The 22,177-nt window shown below is 39.6% G+C and overlaps 1 protein-coding gene across 2 annotated transcripts in view; it reads left to right on the top strand.

The window, feature by feature from the left end:
- Positions 1 to 2,877: 2,877 nt before the first annotated feature.
- Positions 2,878 to 22,177, top strand: part of ZFYVE28 (zinc finger FYVE-type containing 28) — a 64,161-nt gene continuing 44,861 nt past the window's right edge. For both annotated transcript variants that reach the window (XM_054391572.1, XM_054391573.1), the window contains exons 1-6: positions 2,878 to 2,934; positions 14,787 to 14,924; positions 15,605 to 15,807; positions 17,450 to 17,539; positions 19,839 to 19,928; positions 21,749 to 21,850. In XM_054391572.1, coding sequence (XP_054247547.1) covers positions 14,817 to 14,924; positions 15,605 to 15,807; positions 17,450 to 17,539; positions 19,839 to 19,928; positions 21,749 to 21,850 — 593 coding nt within the window. In that variant the 5' untranslated portion in view covers positions 2,878 to 2,934; positions 14,787 to 14,816. The remainder of the gene's footprint in view (positions 2,935 to 14,786; positions 14,925 to 15,604; positions 15,808 to 17,449; positions 17,540 to 19,838; positions 19,929 to 21,748; positions 21,851 to 22,177) is intronic.

Raw genomic sequence — 22,177 nt, forward strand, 5'->3', positions numbered from 1 at the left:
CCTGGAAATGCTCTCTAGTTTTGTAGAAAGTGCTTGTTTAGAGAAGAAAAAGAACCCCTAACCTTCATCACTACATTGCAACTGCCTGGAAAGATGTTTCATTTCTGACTTGCCTCAGAAATTGGGTGGTGTGAGGTGGTGATGTAGGAAGGTGCTGGGCAGTGTGGCAGCTCACAGCAGTGTTAAAGGTAGCCTTGGCTTCACTCTCTTCATACACAAATAAAAGCTGTAGGAGCAGCAGTGTGTGCCTCTGTTTTCAGGGAGAGTCGTGGCTCTGTCATTAAATTGCTGACTGGGAACCAATTCAGCACGGAAAACTGAGGGTATATTTAGCATCACTTATAAGACTAAATCTTTCTCCTTAAGTCTTAGGGCAACAAAATACATGCAGCAGTTAACTCCTTGTTCCTGTCAAGTGTGCAGCGTGTACACTGCTCTCTTCAAAAGCTGTTTGTGCTCTGCTGTTCCCTTTCAGGGACTAAATGGCTGTGCAGGTTTTAATGCTGTAGTGCTATGAAAGCCTAAAAGAATTCTGCAAGAGTGTGTGTCTTGTGTGGACTAAAATAGGGAGTTTAACAATGTGTTGTGGTGCCTTCTGTTGAACTTTTTTTTTTTTTGAAGTATGAAGCAAAAATAACATCTTTTGTTAAGCATTCCTGTTGGCATTTGTTGTACTCTCACCACTTGAGAACCTGTGTTGCTGCTGGGGGAAGGTTGCTGCTAACCTTTCTGTGTGATTACAGACAGTTCAGTCTTCTGGACTGGGTGTGTGAAGGATGAGGTTCAGATCTCCAGAGCACCTTTATCATAGAATCATAGAATTGTTTAGGCTGGAAAAGACTTTTAAGATAGAGCCCAACCATTTTCACCTCTATTAGTGCTTTAAACCTGTGGTTTGGTAGTGGGCAGCATTTCTGATCCCGCTGCATTCATATGTCTGTCCCTTAAGAACTTTGACCTTTTATACTTTTCCACTACTGTAAATGTTTTGTGATAGAAGATGTGATGGTTCACAACACACAATTCCTCATTGTACCTGCAGTGTTTTATGTCCTGTGCCATTTGTTGCATTTGGTGATGTCTTTTGAAGTGATGATCATCATCTGGTTTGCTGTTGACTTCTTTCTTCACTGTTATTCTTGTTTTTGCTGGTAGATGTTTTGTTCCGATGTAGTTATCTTGTACTTCTTCATTAGTTGTCATCTAAAATGTGTTATTTGGTAGTTTCTCTTATTTGCTACGCGTTCATTATTTTAGCTTGTTTATAAAAATATTTTCTTTTTACCCACTAGTTTTCTTTATTTGGAAGTTCTTTCCTATCTATCTTTTTTCCTCCTCAATATTTGAACTTGTGTAAATTAGATCCATGCAACTAAGTTCTTATTTTTAGTGGTTCTATACATAACCTGGTCCTTGTAAAAGGATTTTTTGTATTGCATTCTTCATTGCATTGGGAATCATTTTCAGATACTTTGCAGCTATTTGTTTTCTGTTGTGTCAGGAGTTTTTTCTTTCATCTGCTAACAACTCATTCCCAGCCTCCAGTTTGTACAGTCTTAATGTTTCTTATGCTTTGATTAAAACCAACTATTTCAGTTTTATATACATCTCCTGCATATCTTGGCTGTTTTACTGTGTCCTTCTTAAGAGTAATAGGAAGTTGTGCTTGACTGAGCCCATGAATCTTTTACCAGGTTGCTGGCACCTGCAAAAAGCTATTCTCTCCCTCCTCCCACTTGTGTCTCTTTTCTCTTCCAGCAGTCAAAATTCTTATGTTTTGATAACAATCTCACACTGATCTCTGTTACATTTTCCAATTGTTAATTTCCAGTTGTTTATATTTATATAACCCCAAACCACCCCCCAGTAAACAGCCAAAAACCAAACAAGCAAAACCACAAAACAAAACCCCCAAAACAACAAACCCTTTTATGGGTTAAACTTTTATTTCTCAACATTTTTGACAATGCTTTCCTTTTTTTCCTCTTCTTTCTACTATATTTACTATTTTGTGTTCATGTGGACAAAAATCCATTGTCATAATTCTGCTCTTCACTACTTGGAAGACTTGTGCTGTATTTTTTTTCTCTGTAATGCCTCATTTAGTCATGTTGCTTGCTCTGTGAAATCTTTGCATCTTTTTGGCCCCGGTAATCAATGTGATAGATTCAGCCTTTCCTTTCTGTGACTTGACCCTTGTGATCCTCAAGGTGAGGATCTGACCACACAGCACCGTGCATTGTGTTGCAGGGGGTACCACAGTGCTTGAGAAATTATCACATTGCTTAATAGAATTCACAGAATCACAGAATATGTCTGTTTGGAAGAGACTTTCAAGATTATCCAGTCCAACCTCTGACCTAGCACTGAAGAATCAACTCTAAACCATGAACCTAAGCACCAGGTCTACATGCTGCTTGAACACCTGATCTGGGGAGGTTTTGTTTGTTTGTTGTGACTCAGAAAACAACTGTCTTGGTGTGTTTAAAACTGAAACATGCTTCTGTTTAATAAACAAAACTTGTGATCCAGTAGTTTGCTCCACCAAATAGTTTTGCTAAGAGTAGTGAGAATGCTGGGGTGGTTTTGAAGATGATGATAGCTGAGTAATGCCCTGAGTTTATCAGAGGGTTTTTTTCTTAAAGGTGGAACAAAAATTGAGTCGTCTGTCGTATCTCAAGACCATTCTTTTCCATGCTGCCCAACTCATCTGGCTTGTACATTGCAAAAAAAGCTGAAGTGGAGTTTTATATTCAAACATAAGATTGTGTATATCTCTTGTCTTCAATCCAGAGAACAGACCCGCAGCTCCTTGCTCAGTTCTACTACGCTGATGAGGAACTAAATCAAGTAGCAGCTGAACTGGACAGTTTGGATGGAAGGAAAGACCCCCAGAGATGTACGCTGCTAGTCAACCAGTTTCGCTCTTGTCAGGTAATCCGAGTGGCACCTTCGTGGTTTTGTGGGTGGGTTTGTGTCCATTGAATGTATCACGTTATTATTTATTGCATTGATTAACGTTTAATGTCAAATCCCTTTAAAATGACCCTTTGGTAGAGAGATGTGTGCCTTTCCTTAGTTTACAGGGTATGTCGTTGTAAATGCTATCCATAAATTCAATCTGCTACGTCTCATTGAAAAGCGTTGATGCTTTCCCTTAAATAAGAACGTGCATTAAGGACTTTTTCTTTCACATACAATAAGCATACAGAGCTTACTAAAATAGGAAACATTTCACTCTTTCAGGCAACACAATGCAGCCATGTCTCTTGTAGCTGCTCAGCTTTTGTACCTCCTGAATCTGGGAGCTTTTCATTAGAAAATGAGCAATGTGGAGACAGCTGCTGGCTTTGCTGCTTTTCTGCAAAGAATATTATCTGCTTCATGCAAATAGTTTGGAAGATAAGAGGAAGTGCTGAGGGACCAAGCAAAAGAGGGGTCTTATCTATAAATTATTTCCGAAGTATGACTTTGTCTCTGAGTTCCTGTTGTATAGCATAGTTCACCTAAAAAAAAAAAAAAAAAAAGATTCCTGAGACTCTTTGCTGAGGTTCTGGTTTGACTTTGAGTGAGACTTGGAGGGAGAAGAACCAGAGACTGCAAAACCCAACTGACCTACCTCCATCTCTCTAACTTGGGTGATTTTGTGACTTATTTGTGGCTCTAAGGAAAGCAATTGAGACATTGAAAAGCAGTTGAGAAAATGTAACTTTTTCTGTCACAATTTATGATGTTCTCATCAGATTTTTTCAATCACAGAATTCAAAGTTTTAGAGATAGAAAGTAATTTTGTGGTATGCTTTGGTACTTGCCCTCCCAGTCACACTCCAGAAAAACGGTGACTGTGATGTTGGGTTATACTGCACCATCTGCTCACAGTGACCAGTCATTGCATGACTGTGTTAATCATCCATTGAAAACAGAAGGTGAAAAGAGGAGAGAAAGAACAGTATTTCTGTAGTTCAATTAGAAGAGTATTCTCTTTTTTTTGAGGTCCAGATCTCACAAGTGTTGTTCAAATCAAATTTGCAATATTGTCCTTGTGAAGGAGAGCCTGACTGTATAAGGCTGCTAATTTCTTTGGTTACAAAGCCTTCTAACATTCTCTTTGTAATACCATTGTTTCATTTCTTAATGCATGATTATCAGCCTTAGATAATTTTTTTTTTTTGTATGATGAAAACATGACTTGTTGATATCTTGATTGAGCATTGCCATTGTGAACCTGAGACACACTGGTGTCACTCTCAGAGCACTGGAAGGCTAAATGAGGACAGTGGAGCCAGGTCATGTTAAAATTGCCTTTCCTCAGCATTTGTGAAGTATGGGACTATACTAGATCCAGTTCTGTAGGAATTAATGTAATGTGACATGTGTGACTATCAGGGGCTTTATAGTTCTTCCACATTCTTCAGCAGTGCCATCAGAGTATTGCTGCCAGTTCAGCTGGATTTCTTCTTTTAAACCTTAGTTGCAAAGGAAGATAAATTCTGGTACCAGCCACTGAATTGGTTATGTATTCTCATGACTTAAACATGCTGCAGTTTGCCTTCTTTCCTCCATATGCACGTGGTAGGACCATGTTAGCAAGATTAACAAGGCGAGCAAATTAGTTATTTGGTGAAGTTTCTGTGCTTGGGGATTAGGTGTTTTCTACTGTTATAAGCTTTTCCACTTAATCTCAAAAAACCCTTTCATTTAATTTTTCTTTAATGCTGGAGAAGTATGATAAGACAGACAAGAAGACAAATTATGGTATTATTTTTTTAAAACAGTTTTCAGCAGTGAATTTTCATTGTGACCTTAACGTACTTGGAAGCTCAAGTAAAGGCTGGCTTTTTCTATATGAAATAATTCATAAGTGGTAAATTATTTCATCTGTTTTCAAGGGATATAACAGCAATGCCAGAACTCTGTGTGTACATCTGATTCAGATATGAATAATGGATTACTATGAAGAATATTTTGTGGAATCTTGAGCAACTTTGTTTTCTCGGATGTCTGGTTGTGTCATTAGTTTGTATTAAACAAAAGCCTTTAGATGCTTATCTCCACATTATGAATTGAGTGCAACAAGGGCTTCTACATATTAGAAACAGGGATTACAAAATCTTTTGGAGTTATAAATTTCAAACTGCCCTGTTGTGATTGTTAGTGTGGAATTTAACTAAACTACTAATTGCATGTCTTGAGTTGAAGGTGGTAGGAGGAAGATAAACTGTTATTCATTAGGATAGCGTGTTCAGTCAGTGTAACAGAGAGAGAAATAGTTCAGTCATAACTCCCAAGTTCCTTTTGGGGTGTAAAGATCCAATGACTGCCTCCAACTTTTCTGCTTTGGAAAGGCTTTGTATTGGCTCATTGCCACACAAGGTTCTGGGTGGAAGAAATGAAGAAATTAAGACAGTCAGCTGAAAAAATTAATCATTTTCAAAAGAACAACATGTTCTAGCAAGTTAGTCTTGCTTCAAAGAGTGTTGAAATGGGGGATATGAAAACAGCTTGTGATAAGGAGAAGTTTGATGTTGGAGAGCAGGCACTGGATGGTAGGCTTCACAAGTGCATGTTTAACACTGCTTGCACACATAAAAACTTCTCATTTTAAGGGCTTTGGGAAATACTTGTGTGAAATGAACTGTGAAGGAAGTGTGCTGTGTCAATTTAAGAACGCTTACCTTTTGCTTGTGTCATCTGCTCCCTCCTGCTGGATGTCCAGTTTTTACAGAGCAGTGTTATTTTTTTTCAACACTTTTAAGAGTAGTGTTGAGATGAACAGCAGCTGGATTACTGCAGGTACACAGTTCTTCCCACTGCAGAGCAAACCAAGCTTTTTATATGGGTCAGAAAGAGGCCCAGGGTTTAGTTTTAAGTATGTAGGGTACAAAATCTATGTCCTTGGGTTTGTTCAGAGAATGCATTTTCAGTTCTCAAGGTTGCTGTGTTGTGCTCAGCACTGGTGAGGCTACACCTTGAATACTTGGTTCGGTGTTGGGCCCCTCACTACAGGAAGGACATTGAAGTACTGGAGCAGGTCCAGAGGTGGGCAGTGAAGCTGGTAAAGGGTCTGGAGAGCAGCTTCTGGTAAGGAGCAGCTGAGGGAACTGAAATTGTTTAGCCTGGAGAAGAGGAGGCTGAGAGAAAACCTCCTTGCCCTCTACAACTCCCTGAAAGGAGCTTGGAACCAGGTGGATGTTGATCTCTTCCCTCTAATAAGAAGTGACAGGATGAGAGGAAATGGCCTCAGGTTGTCCCAGGGGAGGTTTAGGTTGGACATTAGGAAAAATTTCTTCACTGGAAGGGCTGTTAAGACCTGGAACAGGCTCTCCAGGGAAGTATTTGAGTCCCTATCCCAGGAGAGATTTAAAAGATTTGTAGACATAGTGCTTAGGGTCATGGTTTAGCAGCAGACTTGGTAGAGTTAGGTTAATGGTTGGACTCAATCTTAAAGGTATTTTCCAGCCTAAATCATTCTATGATCCTTATCCCCAGCCAGTTGAAATAAACTATGGTCAGCTTGAGACCTCTGGAAACCCACATCTTCAGCTAATTGATGCACTTATGTGCAGAGTTGTTCTGTAACCTGAGCAGCAGACTGACCCAGGTCTGTGGATCAGTGCCCTGAAACCACTCACATATGCCCTGTACAAGTAAGCTGAGAGTGGTGGTGTGGCAGCCTGGAGAAGGTAAGATAAGAGGCTGGTTTCTGAAGCTGGCCTTGCTGCCTAGTACTTGCACTGCAAAATGGCCTTGGGCCTTTTGTCAGTCTTTTGATGTGAAGTGGCTTTTGATCTCAGATGTGAAGAACTCAGCTGAAGGTTTCCTATTATCTGATAAGTTTAACTTTATAAGAATAAGGATTTTCTAGGAAAAAAATACACCTTTTTCTTCAGTTCTTTATCTGCATTTTGTCTGTGCTGAGAGAGCCATTTTTGCTAAGCAAGTCACATTAAGGACTTGATGAAGAATGGATCTGTGAAGAGCTGTTGAATAACTCCTAGGACAATGCCATGTCATAGTGGATTGGCAGGGTGTTACCTGAGAAATACTAATTGTATTCATTAACATTCTTGACAAGAGCAAACTGGGAGCCATGCCTCATAATCACTGTGAACAGGGAGGCAGTTCAGAGGTCCAAAGTTTTCATGTTTGATTGTATCTGTCCATAAAAGAACATTTTCTTGTAGAATTAGGCAGAAACAGATCTCCTTTAAAGTTAGACTAAAGCTGTAAGAAATACCCTGCTGGATTCTGACACCCAATGATTTGTTAGAAGTTGGCTAGAATCTATTCTTGATGTGATTTTGTTAATTGATATAAAGTTTAAACAGTATGAACTGAGCCAGGAGTACTTCTAGCTGAAGCGGTGGCCAAGTCTTTCCATCCTGTTTAATTTGCAACCCTTGTATTAGCTCTGCTGGTTGAAGTCAGTGATGGAGACAGCAGGGTAATAATTGAGATCCAGGGGAGAAGCTGACTGGATGAAGCCTTCATGGATTCCTGAGTTAAGAAATTGTTGCAGACAAAGATACTGGTTTTGAAGATGAGGGAAGAAGTAGGAACCAAAAGCAGGTCCTCTGCCAGCCTCTTCCTTTGCATTGGAACACTTGGGCATTACCCATTGCTTGGTGGGGAGGGGTCATACTTATGTCTTGAACTGTACATGTTTGTGAGGCTGTTTCTAAAACATGTCAGAGCTGGTGGGCTCTAGAGAAATTCCCCTAAGATTTCTATTTAAGAGACCTCATGCAGATGTAGGAAATCAGCAATTCAGGCCAGAAAGACAGTTGACTGATGTGAAAGTGAGCCCAGCCTTCTTCTAAGAAACTTATTCTCTTTTATACAATCTCTTCCAATTTAATTTAAGTGGTGACAGTGCCAGTTTAGAAAAGAGGGTGAAACTGAGAAGAAAAGCATTTTTTAAGTCATGTCTGAGCTTTAAGATTAATCTTGACAATGCACATTTCTGCTGAGTTGTTTGTCTGTGATAATACAGCTTCTAAGTGATCTTTTTTTTTTGCCCTATGGAGTTTAATCTTCAGTTCATTTGTTTTATAATTGATTACAACATTTGTCATTTCATTGCTCCCAGTAATGATGACTTCTGTGATTTGCATTGCTCCAACAGATGTCTTCTGTGTGCTACCTGACATCTTCAAACAGTTGATGTCAGGTACTTGTTTGCTGTTTGGGTATGTGTGAGGGAAAGCTTCTAACTGTGTTTTTGAAAACACACAGGCCTGTCAACCCTTTCCCACGTTTTTACTCAATTCTCACAGAATTGTTTTGATAGGAAGAGACCTTTAAGAACGTCAAGTCCAACCATTAACTCAGCACTGCCAGGTCATCACTAAACCATGCCCCTCAGCACCACTTCTACAAGGCTTTTAAATCTCCCCAGGGATGGTGACTCAACCGCTGCTCTGGGCAGCCTGTTCAAGGGCTTGACAATCCTTTCAGTGAAGAAGTTTTTCTTAATGTTCAACCCAAATCTCCCCTGGTGTTTCCTATTGTCTTGTTGCTTGTTACTTGCTCCAGCCTCCTTTCAGGGAGTTGTAGAGAGTGAGGTCTTCCCTCAGCCTCCTCCTCTCCAGTGCTGAGCACAGTGGGACAATCTCTTCCCTGATCCTGCTGGTCACACCATTCCTGATCCAGGCCAGGGAGCTGGTGGCCTTCTTGGCCAACTGGGCATGCATTGGCTCATCTTCCAACAGCTGCTAGTGTTGGTCTACCAGGCAATTTCCAGCCACTCTGCCCCAAGATTGGAGCATTCATGGGGTTGCTGTGACCCAAGTGCAGGACTCAGCACTTGGCCTTGTTGAACCTCATACTGCTGACCTCAGCCCTTATCTTCAGATGTGAATGAAGGAAAGGAACTTGAGTATAGTTGTGCATGTGCTAAAGACACTAAGTAGCCTGTAAGTATCACAAGAGTCGATTTTTTTTTTTTTTTTTTCTGTTGGACTCAGGCTAGGAATGCAGAGTTTAAATTTCCCCCTCCCCCCCCCAGACATGACAAGCAATCGGTGGAATGATATAGCTGAACAGAAAACAAATGGACAGCAATCAACATTTCCAATTAGTAAATGAAATAATTGTCTTTTAAAATCTTGTCTGACTTCATCATTGTTGGGAGACTTTTGGTCCCTTGTATTGTTTTTTGCTAGAGAATGATCAGCATGATGGCTAGAAAACACAAAAACACTTGACTGTGAGTGGGGCCATCAGTACAACTCCATCAGCTACCAAGAATTTTGTTCCCTTTCTGAGTTTTAGGTTCATATTTGATCTTATGTAGAGAGCGATTAGTATTGTAAGATGTGTTTTTCTTTGAAAACAGGATGGGAACATTGTGTACTACTGCAGCCTTCATTTGTAGTTCCCCACGTTAACATGCTTTTCCGTGAGTTTCCACTTGCTTGTATGGATCAAATAGGTCATTTGGAGGAACTGCCTGTTATCTAAGGCTGTAGGTAGAGTGGATTGGAAATGCTGTGCACTGCAGGTCAGGGAATTAATTTGCAGCAGAGAACCATGGAGAGGAAAGCTGGCTCCTTGCCAGTCCAGCACTGAGTGTTGAGGATGCAGGATGCTTTTGCTCAGCAGCAGAGGAAGGCAAAGCAAAGGTGGCAGCAAGTCAGGATTATGTTGCCTGCCTTCTGCCCCTGGCCTCAGCTGTGGTGCAGCTTTGGGGTGTTATAAAGAAGGTGGTGCCAGCTGCGTCTCAGGCTGAATTTTTTTTGCGTGTGCTTGTGGAATCTTGAAGTGCATTTTGGGGCAATTTGGTGATCACTGTGCCATGGTAGGAAGGCAGTTGCCTGGGACTTGTGGAGGAGCCTCTGTGTTTGTTGCAGCAGATACCCACATTCAAGGCAAATCTTTTTCTTCTGTTGCTGTGAAACTATGAAAAGAGGATGGTAGTGCATCAGGTTGCTTACTGGATTATTTTCAAATGTTTTATGAGAAGACAAATATTTTAGAGTCATTTTGAAAAAGGGATTAAGTATGTGTGTATTGCTCTAAGAGCTTGTCTGTACCTATGCTATTTATCTAATAATTTTTTGTTTCATTGGGGACAAAGTTCTGAAGTTATTTTTCACTGATAAAGGGAGGTTTGATTGAAAAGCCCTGTACAAGTTTGGATGTACTTCATTTCAGTGAAGACACTCATGTCTAATAATAGTTAATGGATTTTCAGTGTGGAGGAATAAAGCAGATTTATTTCTGTTGGTAGCACCAGGAACACTTAGGTTTTTGAGAGCTGAAAATACTTTTTCTTTTTTTCTGCAGAGAGAGGATAATGCTCTATAATGATGCTGTACTTCAGTCTCTCAAGTTGATCTTAGTTATTAATAGCCCTTCTGTAAACAGGGATTCCTCTTGTATTTACTGAGAGCTATATTTGGGGGTGTAGTAAGAAAAGAGGGAAATTAATTCCCTGATTAGGTCTTCGTGTTAGAGGCAGAGATGCTCAGAACAGATGTAAGTTAAATTTAAATGTCATTTGTCAAAAGACCTCACACTGGCTTAGTGAAAAATGTCATTTTAGCTAATACTTAAATGCTCTCTCTGTTAAAGAAACATTTTTATTGAAAGCTGTTCTCAAATCTCTGTGACCTCTCTTCTTAAAGAATTGGTGTGCCACTGTTCACCACTTCATAGGTAACAATCACCCCACTTGGAGAGATGTAATTATTCAATGTATTCATAATATATTTTGAATATAAGCAGGGGGTAAAATCCACTTTGTCATCAGTAAGTCTGGTGTTTGGAGTGTTTGGTGCCCTTGTGAAGGTGCACCAGCAAAGACAGGAAGAGAGGCTTTGACATTGCAGTTCAACACAAAATGCAGTAATCATTGCTGGGCTAGGGCACTAACACAACACTGAAATTGCTGGAGATCCAAGTTGCCTAAATTCATGATGAATTTTGGTGCTGCTCTCTAATGGGCTAGGCTAAACTAGGAACTACTTGTAGGAAAATCCTAAGTTACTTTTAGGAAGAGAAGCATCTAGAGGTTGGCAGGCAAATAGGAGGCAAAAGGAGGGCAGGAAGGGATCTTGCAGGATGGGCTGAAGGGAAAGTGGTGGAACTTGTGTGGAGAGACACTTAGATCTCTGATGGGTGAAACAGTCCTCTGTAGAGACCCTGCCAGCACTTTTGGGTATCCTTTGAAATCCTGTTACTTAAAGAGTACCTCACCTTATTGATTAGTTTCTTCTCTTCATCAAAGAAACTCCTAGAAACCTTATACTGTCTGGCTTCTTTAATTACAAAAGAAAATCTTCCTTTCAGATTGGGTTTATGGTCATCAGTTACATGTTTGTCATAAATGTGATGCTGCAACAACATCCAGCCAGAAAAACAAAATTTGTGAAGGATATATTTAAACAAAGAGGCGAAAATGCCATCTATTAAGCTTATGGTGATATTCTCACAGACCTTTACCTTGGTTAGACTTTACTGGTAATTCAAAAAATGGCCACTGAAGAGGTTCTGAACATCAGGGAATTTATCTTCCTCTGAAGAAATCTTGCAAAAGACCTCAGGAAGGTCATGTTAAACTTAATAGCATGGAAGAACAGCATAGATGTTTATCAAGGACTTGTACAAAAGGGTAGGCAAGTCTGCCTTTTGTTGATCTAAACATGTTTTAGAGCATAAATAAGGTGAAGTTACTGGTTTTTTCTTTTTGTACCTATTCTGAAAGCTGATGCAGCAGTTGCTCTGATTATTATGTGGCCAATTATTGCTGGGCCCAAAATAACCCAACTCTTTGTCCTTTACTGTGGCTAACTATACACATTGCCTTACTACCACTCATTATCTTTCCTGTCAAGCTGACATTTAAGTGCTCTCTGTTACGTGAAGCACTGAGCTCTGTTTTCCAGGAAGTGAGGAACTTGGAGTGAATCCCACAGCAGCATCTCGGCAGTGGCTGCCTTTGTGCTGCTGGAGAGCACTAAACAGAGCCCCTGAAACAAAACTGGGATCATCCTGGTATGCAAATGAGCCAAAAGATAACAGATAAAGCCACCAAAGGATACATTAACATCTAGAGGCTTTTATGTGGAAAGATGGATCAAGTGGAAGAATAATGCTTCAATTCCAACTAATTGATTTCCGTTGCTTAAATTAGAGCAAAACCTCCATGTGACCATGTATCCCAACCCATCCCTTAGCTTACAAAGCAGAATACTGTAATTAACTAAATTGAATGTTTCTTGAAGCTCTTTTAAAGAAAAGACTAATTTGCTTACAATGCATTGGACAGCCTGTCTAAATTGGCTGGCACCCTTCCAGTTCAAATGCTGTTGAGATTTTAAATCATTACAGGAGCAAGTATTCCAGATTTCCTGTTTAGGCTACTCTGCTCTGGGTGTCATCAGGAGGAGTGGAAGAAGGCAGGCAAGTGATGGAGAATGGGCTTTTTTCTGTAGCAGGATAAAATAAACCCTGTAAAAATAAGAACATTTGGGAAATTGCATGCCTAGAAATGGCAAAAACAATTCACCTTGTGGAAAACTTTCAATGTTTGCTAAATGGACAAGTTCTATCAACTGCTTTTTCATTGACCTTCCAGCATCACCCCTGGAGTGGGCAAAGATGCTCAATCTTTTGGGGCAGTGGGGACTCTTCCTTTGGAAGTAGATTTCAAAATATCTTAAATAAAGATGAGAAGCATACACAATACCAGGAATTAAGAAATGGAAGGAAAGAAAATAGGAAACTTGCAATTTGCTTGCTTTTTACTTACTCTAAAGCATCATTTTAATTTGCAGATAAGTTACACTGGGGAATACTGTGAGGTTGGTTCTTCTTTTAGTTTCAGCATCTCTTTGTGTTCCTGGGGATCCAAGTGCCCCACTGATCCTGGCACTGTGTTATGCCAGCAGAGTGAGGGGTGCATCTCTAAAATGAAGTATTTTGTCAGTGAATCTGCCTTTGTTCTCTTGTCTGTTCCCATCACTGTCTGTGGACTGATGCCACGGAGGAGCATTTGGCTTTCAGATCTGTTTCTAGAGAAGATGGTTGAGTATTTATCATAGAATGGCTTAGGTTGGACAGGATCTCAGAGATCATCTACTCCAACCTCCTCACCATGGGCAGGGACACCTCTCAACTAGACTCAGCTGCTGAATGCCTCATCCTATGTAGCCTTCAACACCCCCAGGGAGGAGGCATCCACTACCTCCCTGGGCAGCCTATTCCAGGGTCTCACCACCCTCACACTGAAGGACGACTTCTTAAGCTCCAGTCTAACCCTACTCTCCCTCAGCTTCAAACCATTTCCCCTTGTCCTGTCTCTAGACAGCCTTATGAAAAGTCCCTCTGCAGCCTTCCTGTAGGATCCCTTCAGGTATTGGAAGGCAGCTCTGAGGTTTCTCCAGAGCCTTCTGTTTTCTAGGCTGAACAGCCCCAGCTCCCTTATCCTGTCCTCATAGCAGAGGTGTTCCAGCCCTTGGATCATCTTTGTGGCCCTTCTCTGTGCCGTTGTGTTTTAAATGCACTGAAGGTTGGTTGGTTGTTTTTAAGAACTGAAATGTGTCACCTCCTGTCAGTCTTGCAAAGAATACATTGGTGTAAACATGTTGGAGTTTTTAACACTTAGCAGTACCTGATACCAGTCTGTACTAAACATTGCCAGTAGTTAATTCATTTTGTTTTTCTTTTGGATGAAGTCAGTTGTGATTGTAAAACTGGTGATAAGATTGTTTTGTGGCAACAGCAGTTACAGCCTAAATTACAGAAATTATGAAGCTCTTTTGTGTTTACCTGAAGTTGGTTTTGTTGTTCTCAGTGGGGTATGTACTGGAGGGGCAAGTTTCTTCAACATTCATGTCTTCTATTGTTTTTTAAACGTAGAGGAAAAGAGAACACTCATGTGTAGACTTAGAGCAATTTTGTCTGTTAAACAATTCTATGCAGGGAGATTTGGGTTTATTTGTTTGAAAAAATATTTTAAATAGGACATGAATTGGGTAAACAGCGGGAGAAGCATGAGGCAGACAAAACAGTTTTAGTGAAAGCACTCAGCCTTTTCCTTGTTCTGAATCTACCTTTATTATGTTAATAAATTCTGTGTAGCTCCCAGCAGGGATATGTGAAAATTATCTTTTAAATAAATGAATACAGATTATTTACTGCATATCAAGGAACTAGTTGGAGGTCTTTGATCTTTGTCCTGGTGCAGACATGGATCTGAGCAGTTTACTCACACTCTCATTTGTGCAGTGTGCCCTGATCCTCCTGGATGGCCAGGGGTGAGGTGACAGGCAGGTGTGCCAGTCCCTGTCCACTGGGGACTCAAGTGTGGAAACCTGCTTTAGATTCCCAAGAGGAGCTTAATTCTATTCAACCTCAGTTATCCCAATACAGCTCAATTTCTGATGTCTCCTGGGTGCTCTTTTGGGGAAGAATGAAGTGCAGGTAATTGGGGTTTGTGAGAGGAAGTGGGAGAAGTCTCATTTGTTGTACTTCTAGTTTAGTTACTGATATTTTACAGATAGCTGGAGGCAAGGAGCTCTTTTTACATGACACAGAAATCCCATTAAAGTAGTCAAAATGCAGTGAAAACTGAGAAACAGTCTCTAGGAAAAGTAGAAGTGAAGTTTGCAACTCTTCTGTCTATGCAATATTTTCCTCTTTGTTCTCTCTGTGTATCATGTCTTTATGAGTTAATGTCTCTTCCATCTTAATTAGTTGTTGTCTTGTTAATAAATTCTATTATAAGTTAGAAAAAGAAAATGTGAATTTCTGTGTTTATGCTGCCCTATGCTTTGCTTCAGGATAACGTTTTGAACATCATCAATCAAATCATGGATGAATGCATTCCACACGAGCGGGCCAACAGAGACTTCTGTGTGAAGTTTCCAGAGGAAATTCGCCATGACAACCTTGCAGGACAGCTTTGGTTTGGAGCAGAAGTAAGTCTCTCACCTTTCTATTATTTGGGGTTAGTGGACAATTTTTTTTGGTGGCAGAAAACCAGAAGTTTCAAGTTCATCTTGAGTTTTTTTTTTTCTGAGAATGGTAAGTAGAATTACAGAGCCAAGTAACTTCCTTGAGGACTTAATCTGGATGCTCTGTGGAAGGGGAATCTTTAGCTATGGTTTTGGTATTGGTTGGGCTGAAAGGATATTGGGTTGATTTCATATAATTATATGCTGTCATTATGACCATCTCTTAAAGACTCTTCTGTGAATTAGCATCTGGTTAATATTCCTGATTATATTGTTTTAATCTTACTCTTTAGCTGGAGTCAAATCCCTTGTATGCAAACAATGCTTGTATACGCAATATAGATACTACCAATATTTATTGCCTAGCGAGTGGGAGAAAAGCTTTTGAACTTCTTCTGTCAGCTCTGTGGTTCTTGCACTTCAACCTCCCCCTATTCTCATGTCTTCCAGACCGAGCTGCTCCTTAACCTTTCATGTGAAGGAGCATCAATCTTAAGTCTTTCACTTGTTTAATTTGCAACGAACTAGGGTTGAGTACTGCCCTCGTTCCAAGTATTAAATACCACATCTTGTGCCTTTTTAGATATAAAAGCAACTTTCTGAAAATTCATCATTTCTCCTCTTTTCCTGTCTGAATTTCACAGTGTTTGGCTGCTGGTTCAATTATTATGAATCGTGAAATTGAGAGCATGGCAATGAGGCCGTTGGCCAAGGATCTGACCCGAAGCCTGGAGGAGGTTAGAAATATCATTCGTGACCAAGCCTTGAGGGATTTGAACCTCTACTCGGAAAAAATGAAAGATTCACTGAAGCATTTTGATGTCCTTTTTGCAGAATTTGAATTGAGGTAAAAGCTCTGAGGGAGATGTTTTGTGAGCATTGGCTCAGCTACAGCAGCTGTTGTGTGGCTTGTTTGGTCTTGGAAGCTGACTGGTTTGTTCTGTTTGCTGTTTCTGGAACCAGTGTGTAATTTCTATATCATGGTATTTGAATTCTTTAGTAATTTGCTGTATTGTCTAGTTTTTAATTTTTTCCCCCTTCCAGTGTGGCAATAATGCAAAAAAATTAAATAGCTTTTTTAGCAATCAACATTTGCTCTTTTCAACTAAACTATAATCTTCCATTTGCATACTGGCATATGGTGTTTGAGGGAGGTTTTCCAAGACACAAAAGGAAGCCATAAATCTCTTCCTTTAATGTTTTCTTTGTTAGAGGAAAGACAACAAATAAGATACATGAAAAAAAATATGACAACAAACAAGTCTGGGGGTTGTCTCAGTGAGTTTAAGATGGTAAATTGAAATCTGATGGAGGAGGTGCCATGATTAACCACAGGAACTTACTGATGTGTAAAATTGTGATTGAAAAATGGCATGGAGGTTTATAGCAAAAATTAACTGCTTTTGGGGAGAGAAAAATGACTGCTTATTGCATCAGAGGTCAGTCACACTGACCAAGTCTTGCACTGTGCTTCAGCTAGTAGATGTTTGTGGTGCTGAGCATAGGTACAGATAGGTTACTGGCCAAGATTGTCTATGGATCTAACATAACACAGCCATTCCTGCCCTCAGCAGAACAAGTTTCTTGGAGTTGGGTAGTGTTTTAAGTTTTTCTTGGGAATAATCCATAGACTGCCCTGTCTCCCATTCCTCTTTGCCCACCATCAGTGTCTGTATTCTCCTGTGTTATTTTAGTCAGGTGAGCACTTTCTTCTGATCTAAAAGAACATCACTATAGTGTTACATTGAAGAAACCCCAAACATTTTTCTTGAGAACATTGGCTAAAAATGTATTTCTCAGTGGGGTTCTGAGTGCAGACAACAATCAGTAATTGGTTCATGACAGTGCCTGTGCCATACCAGCTCCACATGCAGCTTTTACCTTTGCCATGGCTTTGCAAGGAGCTTTTCCCATTTCTGTTACCTGCAGTCTACAAATGACTGACTAATCATTCAGGAACAGAAACCCACTTATTTTTACCAGTTTCTTGTCTTCTCAAGTAGTGCTTTTGCATTTAATTCCCAATAGAAACGAGGCCAACTTTTAAATCTCCAAAATTCTCTTTGCTAGTTGACTGAGTTTTAGTGAAATAATTTCAGGTAAAACCTTCCTAGATAAAAATGTGCATTTCAGTCAGTTTTTTCTTGAGGGAATGCACAGTGAATTATTCTGTCTTCAAGATACAGCAATAAAGATCCTTCCAGGACCCACCTCTCTGTGCTGCAGTGTGGAGTTGATTGCTAAATGTGTACTTATGTTTTAACATTACTACTGAGTTCCACTGCCTCAATCAGCAATAAGTAAATCAGCTGCATTGCTTACAGATCCTTACACTATGCAATTTTCATAGTGAGTACTGTCAAAATAGATATCAAATGGTAGAGGGAAGGTTAGGTTTGTAAGAGGATATGTCCTGTGTTTGGTTTGATTTATCACTGAATTTGTCAAAGCATGTGAAATAGTAGCACGTTGTGTGATCACCTTTCCAGTTACGTGTCAGCCATGGTACCTGTCAAATCTCCAAAGGAATATTATGTACAGCAAGAGGTGATTGTACTCTTCTGTGAAACAGTGGAGAGGTAAGCATTTGAGTTAAACACTGGATGTTCATTGCTGTGTTTCCTTTTTTTTTTTTTTAAATTTAATTTTTTTATTTAAATTGAAGTCTGAGCTTTTGCAGAAATTTTAACTCTAGTCTTTTTCAGGAGCATCGTAAAATGTTAGGTATTTTGCTTTTCTGGTAAGTACCCAAGTACAAAGTTAAAAAGCATTAATCCTGTGTGTTTTCTGGACAAAAAAAACCCCAACAACACAACAACAACAAGAAAACCCACCCCAAAACAAACACACACAGAGTATCACAGTATATCAGAGGTTGGAAGGGACCTCAAGAGATCATCAGGTCCAACCCCCCCTGCCAAAGCAGAATCACCTAGGATATAGTCTGGACAGGAATGCATCCAGGTGGGTTTTGAAAGTCTCTAGACAAGGAGACTTCACAACTCCCCTGGGGAGCCTGTTCCAGGGCTCTGTCACCCTCACTGTAAAGAAGTTTCTCCTCATGCTGAGGTGAAATCTTCTGTGTTCTAGTTTGAACCCACCCACACACATGCAAAAACAAAACAAAAAACCAAAACAAACAAACCCCCCCCACAAACTCCACAAAAACCACTCCTAAGTCAATAATCCCACAATAGCAGTATTGTTGGTATATGTAGTTACGGATGTGTAAATGAATACTAAGCATTTAAATGAGCTAAATCTGTTTAAGGCATCAAGACTTAATGGCATTTCATGCAAGAATACATTGGGAAATGATTCAAATAATCTGTGAACCTCTAGTGATTATCACAAGGAGCTTTAAAATCTTATAGTCAAGCTCTTGTGCTTGATGAAGAGATGACATAATAAAACCTCAACCACCAAGAAAACAATGCAGCAAGTCATAAGTTCTTCTAGGTGATAACAAAAACGTGGAATGGAGCGTGCTGACCAATTTCTTGTTCTTTTCCCTGTGACATGAACTAAGCTAGCAGATGGGCAGTAGAAGAGAACAGCATGTGGAATACCCAACTTCAGAGAGGTTTTGAGCAGTGTGCCACTGTTCTTCAAAAAGAAATTAGTGAACTGTAGTCTGGGTGGAATCCTTAGACGCCAGCAGACTATAAATTGCACTTGGAATAGTGTAGGCTTTACTGTCATATTAGGAGAACTTGTGAGCAGGACCTTGGTTCTGGGGGGGTTGATACTTTTGTTAAGGAATGAAGGAGTATGGAGCACACTGCCATAATCTGCAGGTGACAGCAGGTGTTCCTAGGCATTTTAAGACAGGATTACAGCTCAAAATGACCACAGCAAGTAGGGAGAATTGCTTCCGTTAGAGAGCTACTACGTGTAGACATATTTGTCCAGTGAGAGGGAAAAGGTGTTTTTTCCTTTGTGGCTTTGGATAATGTGGCCATGGACTGTGGGAAGGAGCAGGGACTGAGAATGGAACAAATGTTGATGAGTCCTTCTACCATTAGTACTAAGCCATGCTTGCTTTGTGGTTGGTTAGCTGTCCACCACCAGCAGTATTGGCCAGATAAGGACTGGCAAGGAATCGGAGGAAGTTGCTCTGTTCCTTTGGGACCAGTCAGATCTCAGTGGGACCCATGTGCAGGTTTGAGTGTTATCTTATGCACTAACATGGACAAATCAGAGAAGAAACTTGAGGATGTTATGAAATTATGTGGAAATTTAAGAAATTGTGAAGAAACCTGGAAAACATAACCAAGTGAGAAGCCTGAACTAATTAGGCTATAGTCTAAAAGGGACTTAAGATAGTTGAAAACTTACTGCAGCACAATCAAGTGTCTCCCAAATACTAAATCTTTAGACCTCAATAAGAGTTACTGTACACACCTGCTTTTTAATTCAATTTGATTTGCTAGTTTGGGAGTGTTGAGTTCAGTGATTGCAGGAAGTTTTATTGAAAAATGCAATCAAATACTTTCCTTTATTACTTCAGAAGTGTTTCTGCTTGGAAAACTGAAAGTACCCAATGGTTTCCAGTAGTAAGCTGAAGCTTGCTGTGAAATAGTAAATAAAAAGGGGAAGTGGCATGAAAACTATTTTGGTTTTGGATGGCTGTGAAAGTTTTGAGTGTTTAAAGATACTTCCTTTTTTTTTTTTCTTATATTAGTGTATTTTTGAAAGCAGCAGTTGTTACAGCAATAAGTAACATACCAATTGTTTTAGAAGAACTCATCAACTATTGTATAAATACTGTCAGTTTGGATTGGCTTTACTTTTTTTTTTTTTCCCTGTTTCTTTTTCTGTTGAAATGTGTTGTTCAAGAGTTTGATTTCCTACTAAATAATCTTGGTGTTCTCTTAGAGCTTTAAGGCTTGGATACCTCACTCAAGATATGATTGATGACTACGAACCAGCTTTAATGTTTACAATTCCAAGATTAGCCATTGTATGGTAAGTAATTTTTTTTTAGTTACTTTGGTCTGCCTCCTGTAAAGATTTACTGAAGATTAAAAAAAAACCTTTGGTCAGATTTTTGGCTCTTTTACCTAAGTTTGCTTCTACTTTCTTTAAAAACAAAACCAAATAAACGTATCATATTTTGCTACTTTTAAAATAATTTCCACTTTTATGCAAATCAAGAGAGGAAAAAAAAAAGAGAGAAGGTGAAACTAAAGATAGGAAGGAGGAACTTGGAGCAATGGGGTTTTGGCTGCTCATGGCTTGGAAGGGTGGATGCTTGGCTGGGTGAGAAGCTGGATGGATGGCCAGGCCCAAAGAGTGGTAGGGAATGGAGTTAACTCCAGTTGGTGACTTGTCACAAGTGGTTTTTCCCCAGTGCTTAGTTTTGGGGCAGGTTTTCTTTAAGATCTTTAACAATGATCTGGGTGAGGGAATGGAGGAACCCTCAATAAGTTTGCAGTTGACAGTAAGTTTGGAGGGTAGGAATCATGGTTTTTTTTCTTACTGATTCTAGGTGCAAAAGGAACTGTCATGCCAGATTGCACTTGTGACCTCTTAGTTAGGCTTAAATCTTTTCTTGAGGAAAGTTTTAACTTATGTGTAGATTTGTGCCCTGTACTGACCATTTGAGACAACTAAAATTAAAACAATGGTTTTGCTTGATGCAGTTTTTATAATACTGAAGTAATCAGGTGGGTTTTTTCTAATGAATCTTTGTGTTTTAAGAAGACAGCAGTTTTCTCTGGAGTAAAGCCAGCATGTGTTTAATATTTTACCATTGTGACTGTTTTAAAGTTAGCTAATATAAGTACTATAATTGAGAGAAATAAACCTTAAATCCGGAGTGTTAATACATTTCTTCTCAGGAAATCCATTTGGCCCAATTGTTCCTGTTAAATGGGATATTGTCAGTAAGTGTCAGTCTGAAAATAATAACAGTAATAATCTGATTAGCAGAAGACAAGAGGAATGTGAGAACTTGCCTTCAGTCTGGAGCGTGACTATGTGTGATCCATTTGCCTCTGAGAAACATAGCTGTGTTTGCAGTGGGCAGAGTGTTAAACAGTGTGGAGCAGAGTGGTGCCTGGTGTGAGTGGAATCCACTCTCAGAGACAGTCATAGTTTGCTGCAGCAGGTAGAGTGAAGAAGGTGAATTTTGTTTCATCTGTGACACATGAACAGTTTTGGGGCAGTAGTGATTTGGTCAGCAGGAACTGAAGTGTCTATAGTTAAGTCAATGGGGACTTTCAGGATCATGAGTTTTTCTATCCAGGGAAAATTCTACAAGTGCTGAGTTGATTTAGAAGTGTGTTATTATCGAAATATGTGATGTGATTCAGCAAAGTGTTTTATTTTTCTCTACATGCTAATACCAGGTCATATTTGTCTTAGAGGTTAAAAAATAGGAGCTCAGGATTCAACTGTCTTACCTGAAAATTGAGACTGGAAAGAAAAAGCCATTTGCTATCTCTTTTGTCAGTGGACTTTCCTCAACTTAATCTATAATAATTTTTTGGGGGTTTGGTGTTTTTATGGATCAGCCACAGCCATGTAATCCATTTATCTTCTTCCTTTATGCTTCCATTGCTTTCTCTCTCATCTTTAAGGGGAAGCACACAGAGGGAAGGGGGTAATTTTCTTGTTGCTTGAATTCATGGGTGAAGAAAGCAAAAATAAAACAGCAATATGTAGCACTCAAGTGTAGTTCTGATGTTTATGTACAGTTGTTTTTCTCCTCCCTTATTGAGAAGTTTCCCTGTGCAATGAAATGTTCTTTTCTGTGTGGGTTCATGCATGTGTTTGAATTACAGTGGCCTTGTTGTCTACTCCGAAGGACCATTAAACTTGGACCACAAACCAGAAGATATGTCTGAACTCTTCAGACCTTTTCACACTTTGCTGAGAAAAATAAGGTGAGTGATAAATGATGGTGGTAACTGCTTCTCTTCTGAGGCTTGAAAAAGAGCTCCTAAATGCTTAGAGAAGTGTTCCTGTTTGCTATGTTAACCATAAACTCCATTTTCCTCTCATCTGCTTGACATACCCATGAAATGACTAAATGTGTTTTCTCATTTCATGGCAGTTTTCTGAACTTTCATCTTTCTGATAGTTTCAGGGTTTTTTCAATATAATTTTATTACATTTCACTTTTTCTTTATGGTCTGATGATGCCTGACATAGTGAAGTTGCAGTTTATTTTTGGGAGATCCTGTTTCTAATTAGCATCAATGCTTCTGTTT

This window comes from Indicator indicator, chromosome 23 (assembly GCF_027791375.1).
Source record: "Indicator indicator isolate 239-I01 chromosome 23, UM_Iind_1.1, whole genome shotgun sequence".
In the NCBI taxonomy this organism is placed as follows: Eukaryota; Metazoa; Chordata; class Aves; order Piciformes; family Indicatoridae; genus Indicator; species Indicator indicator.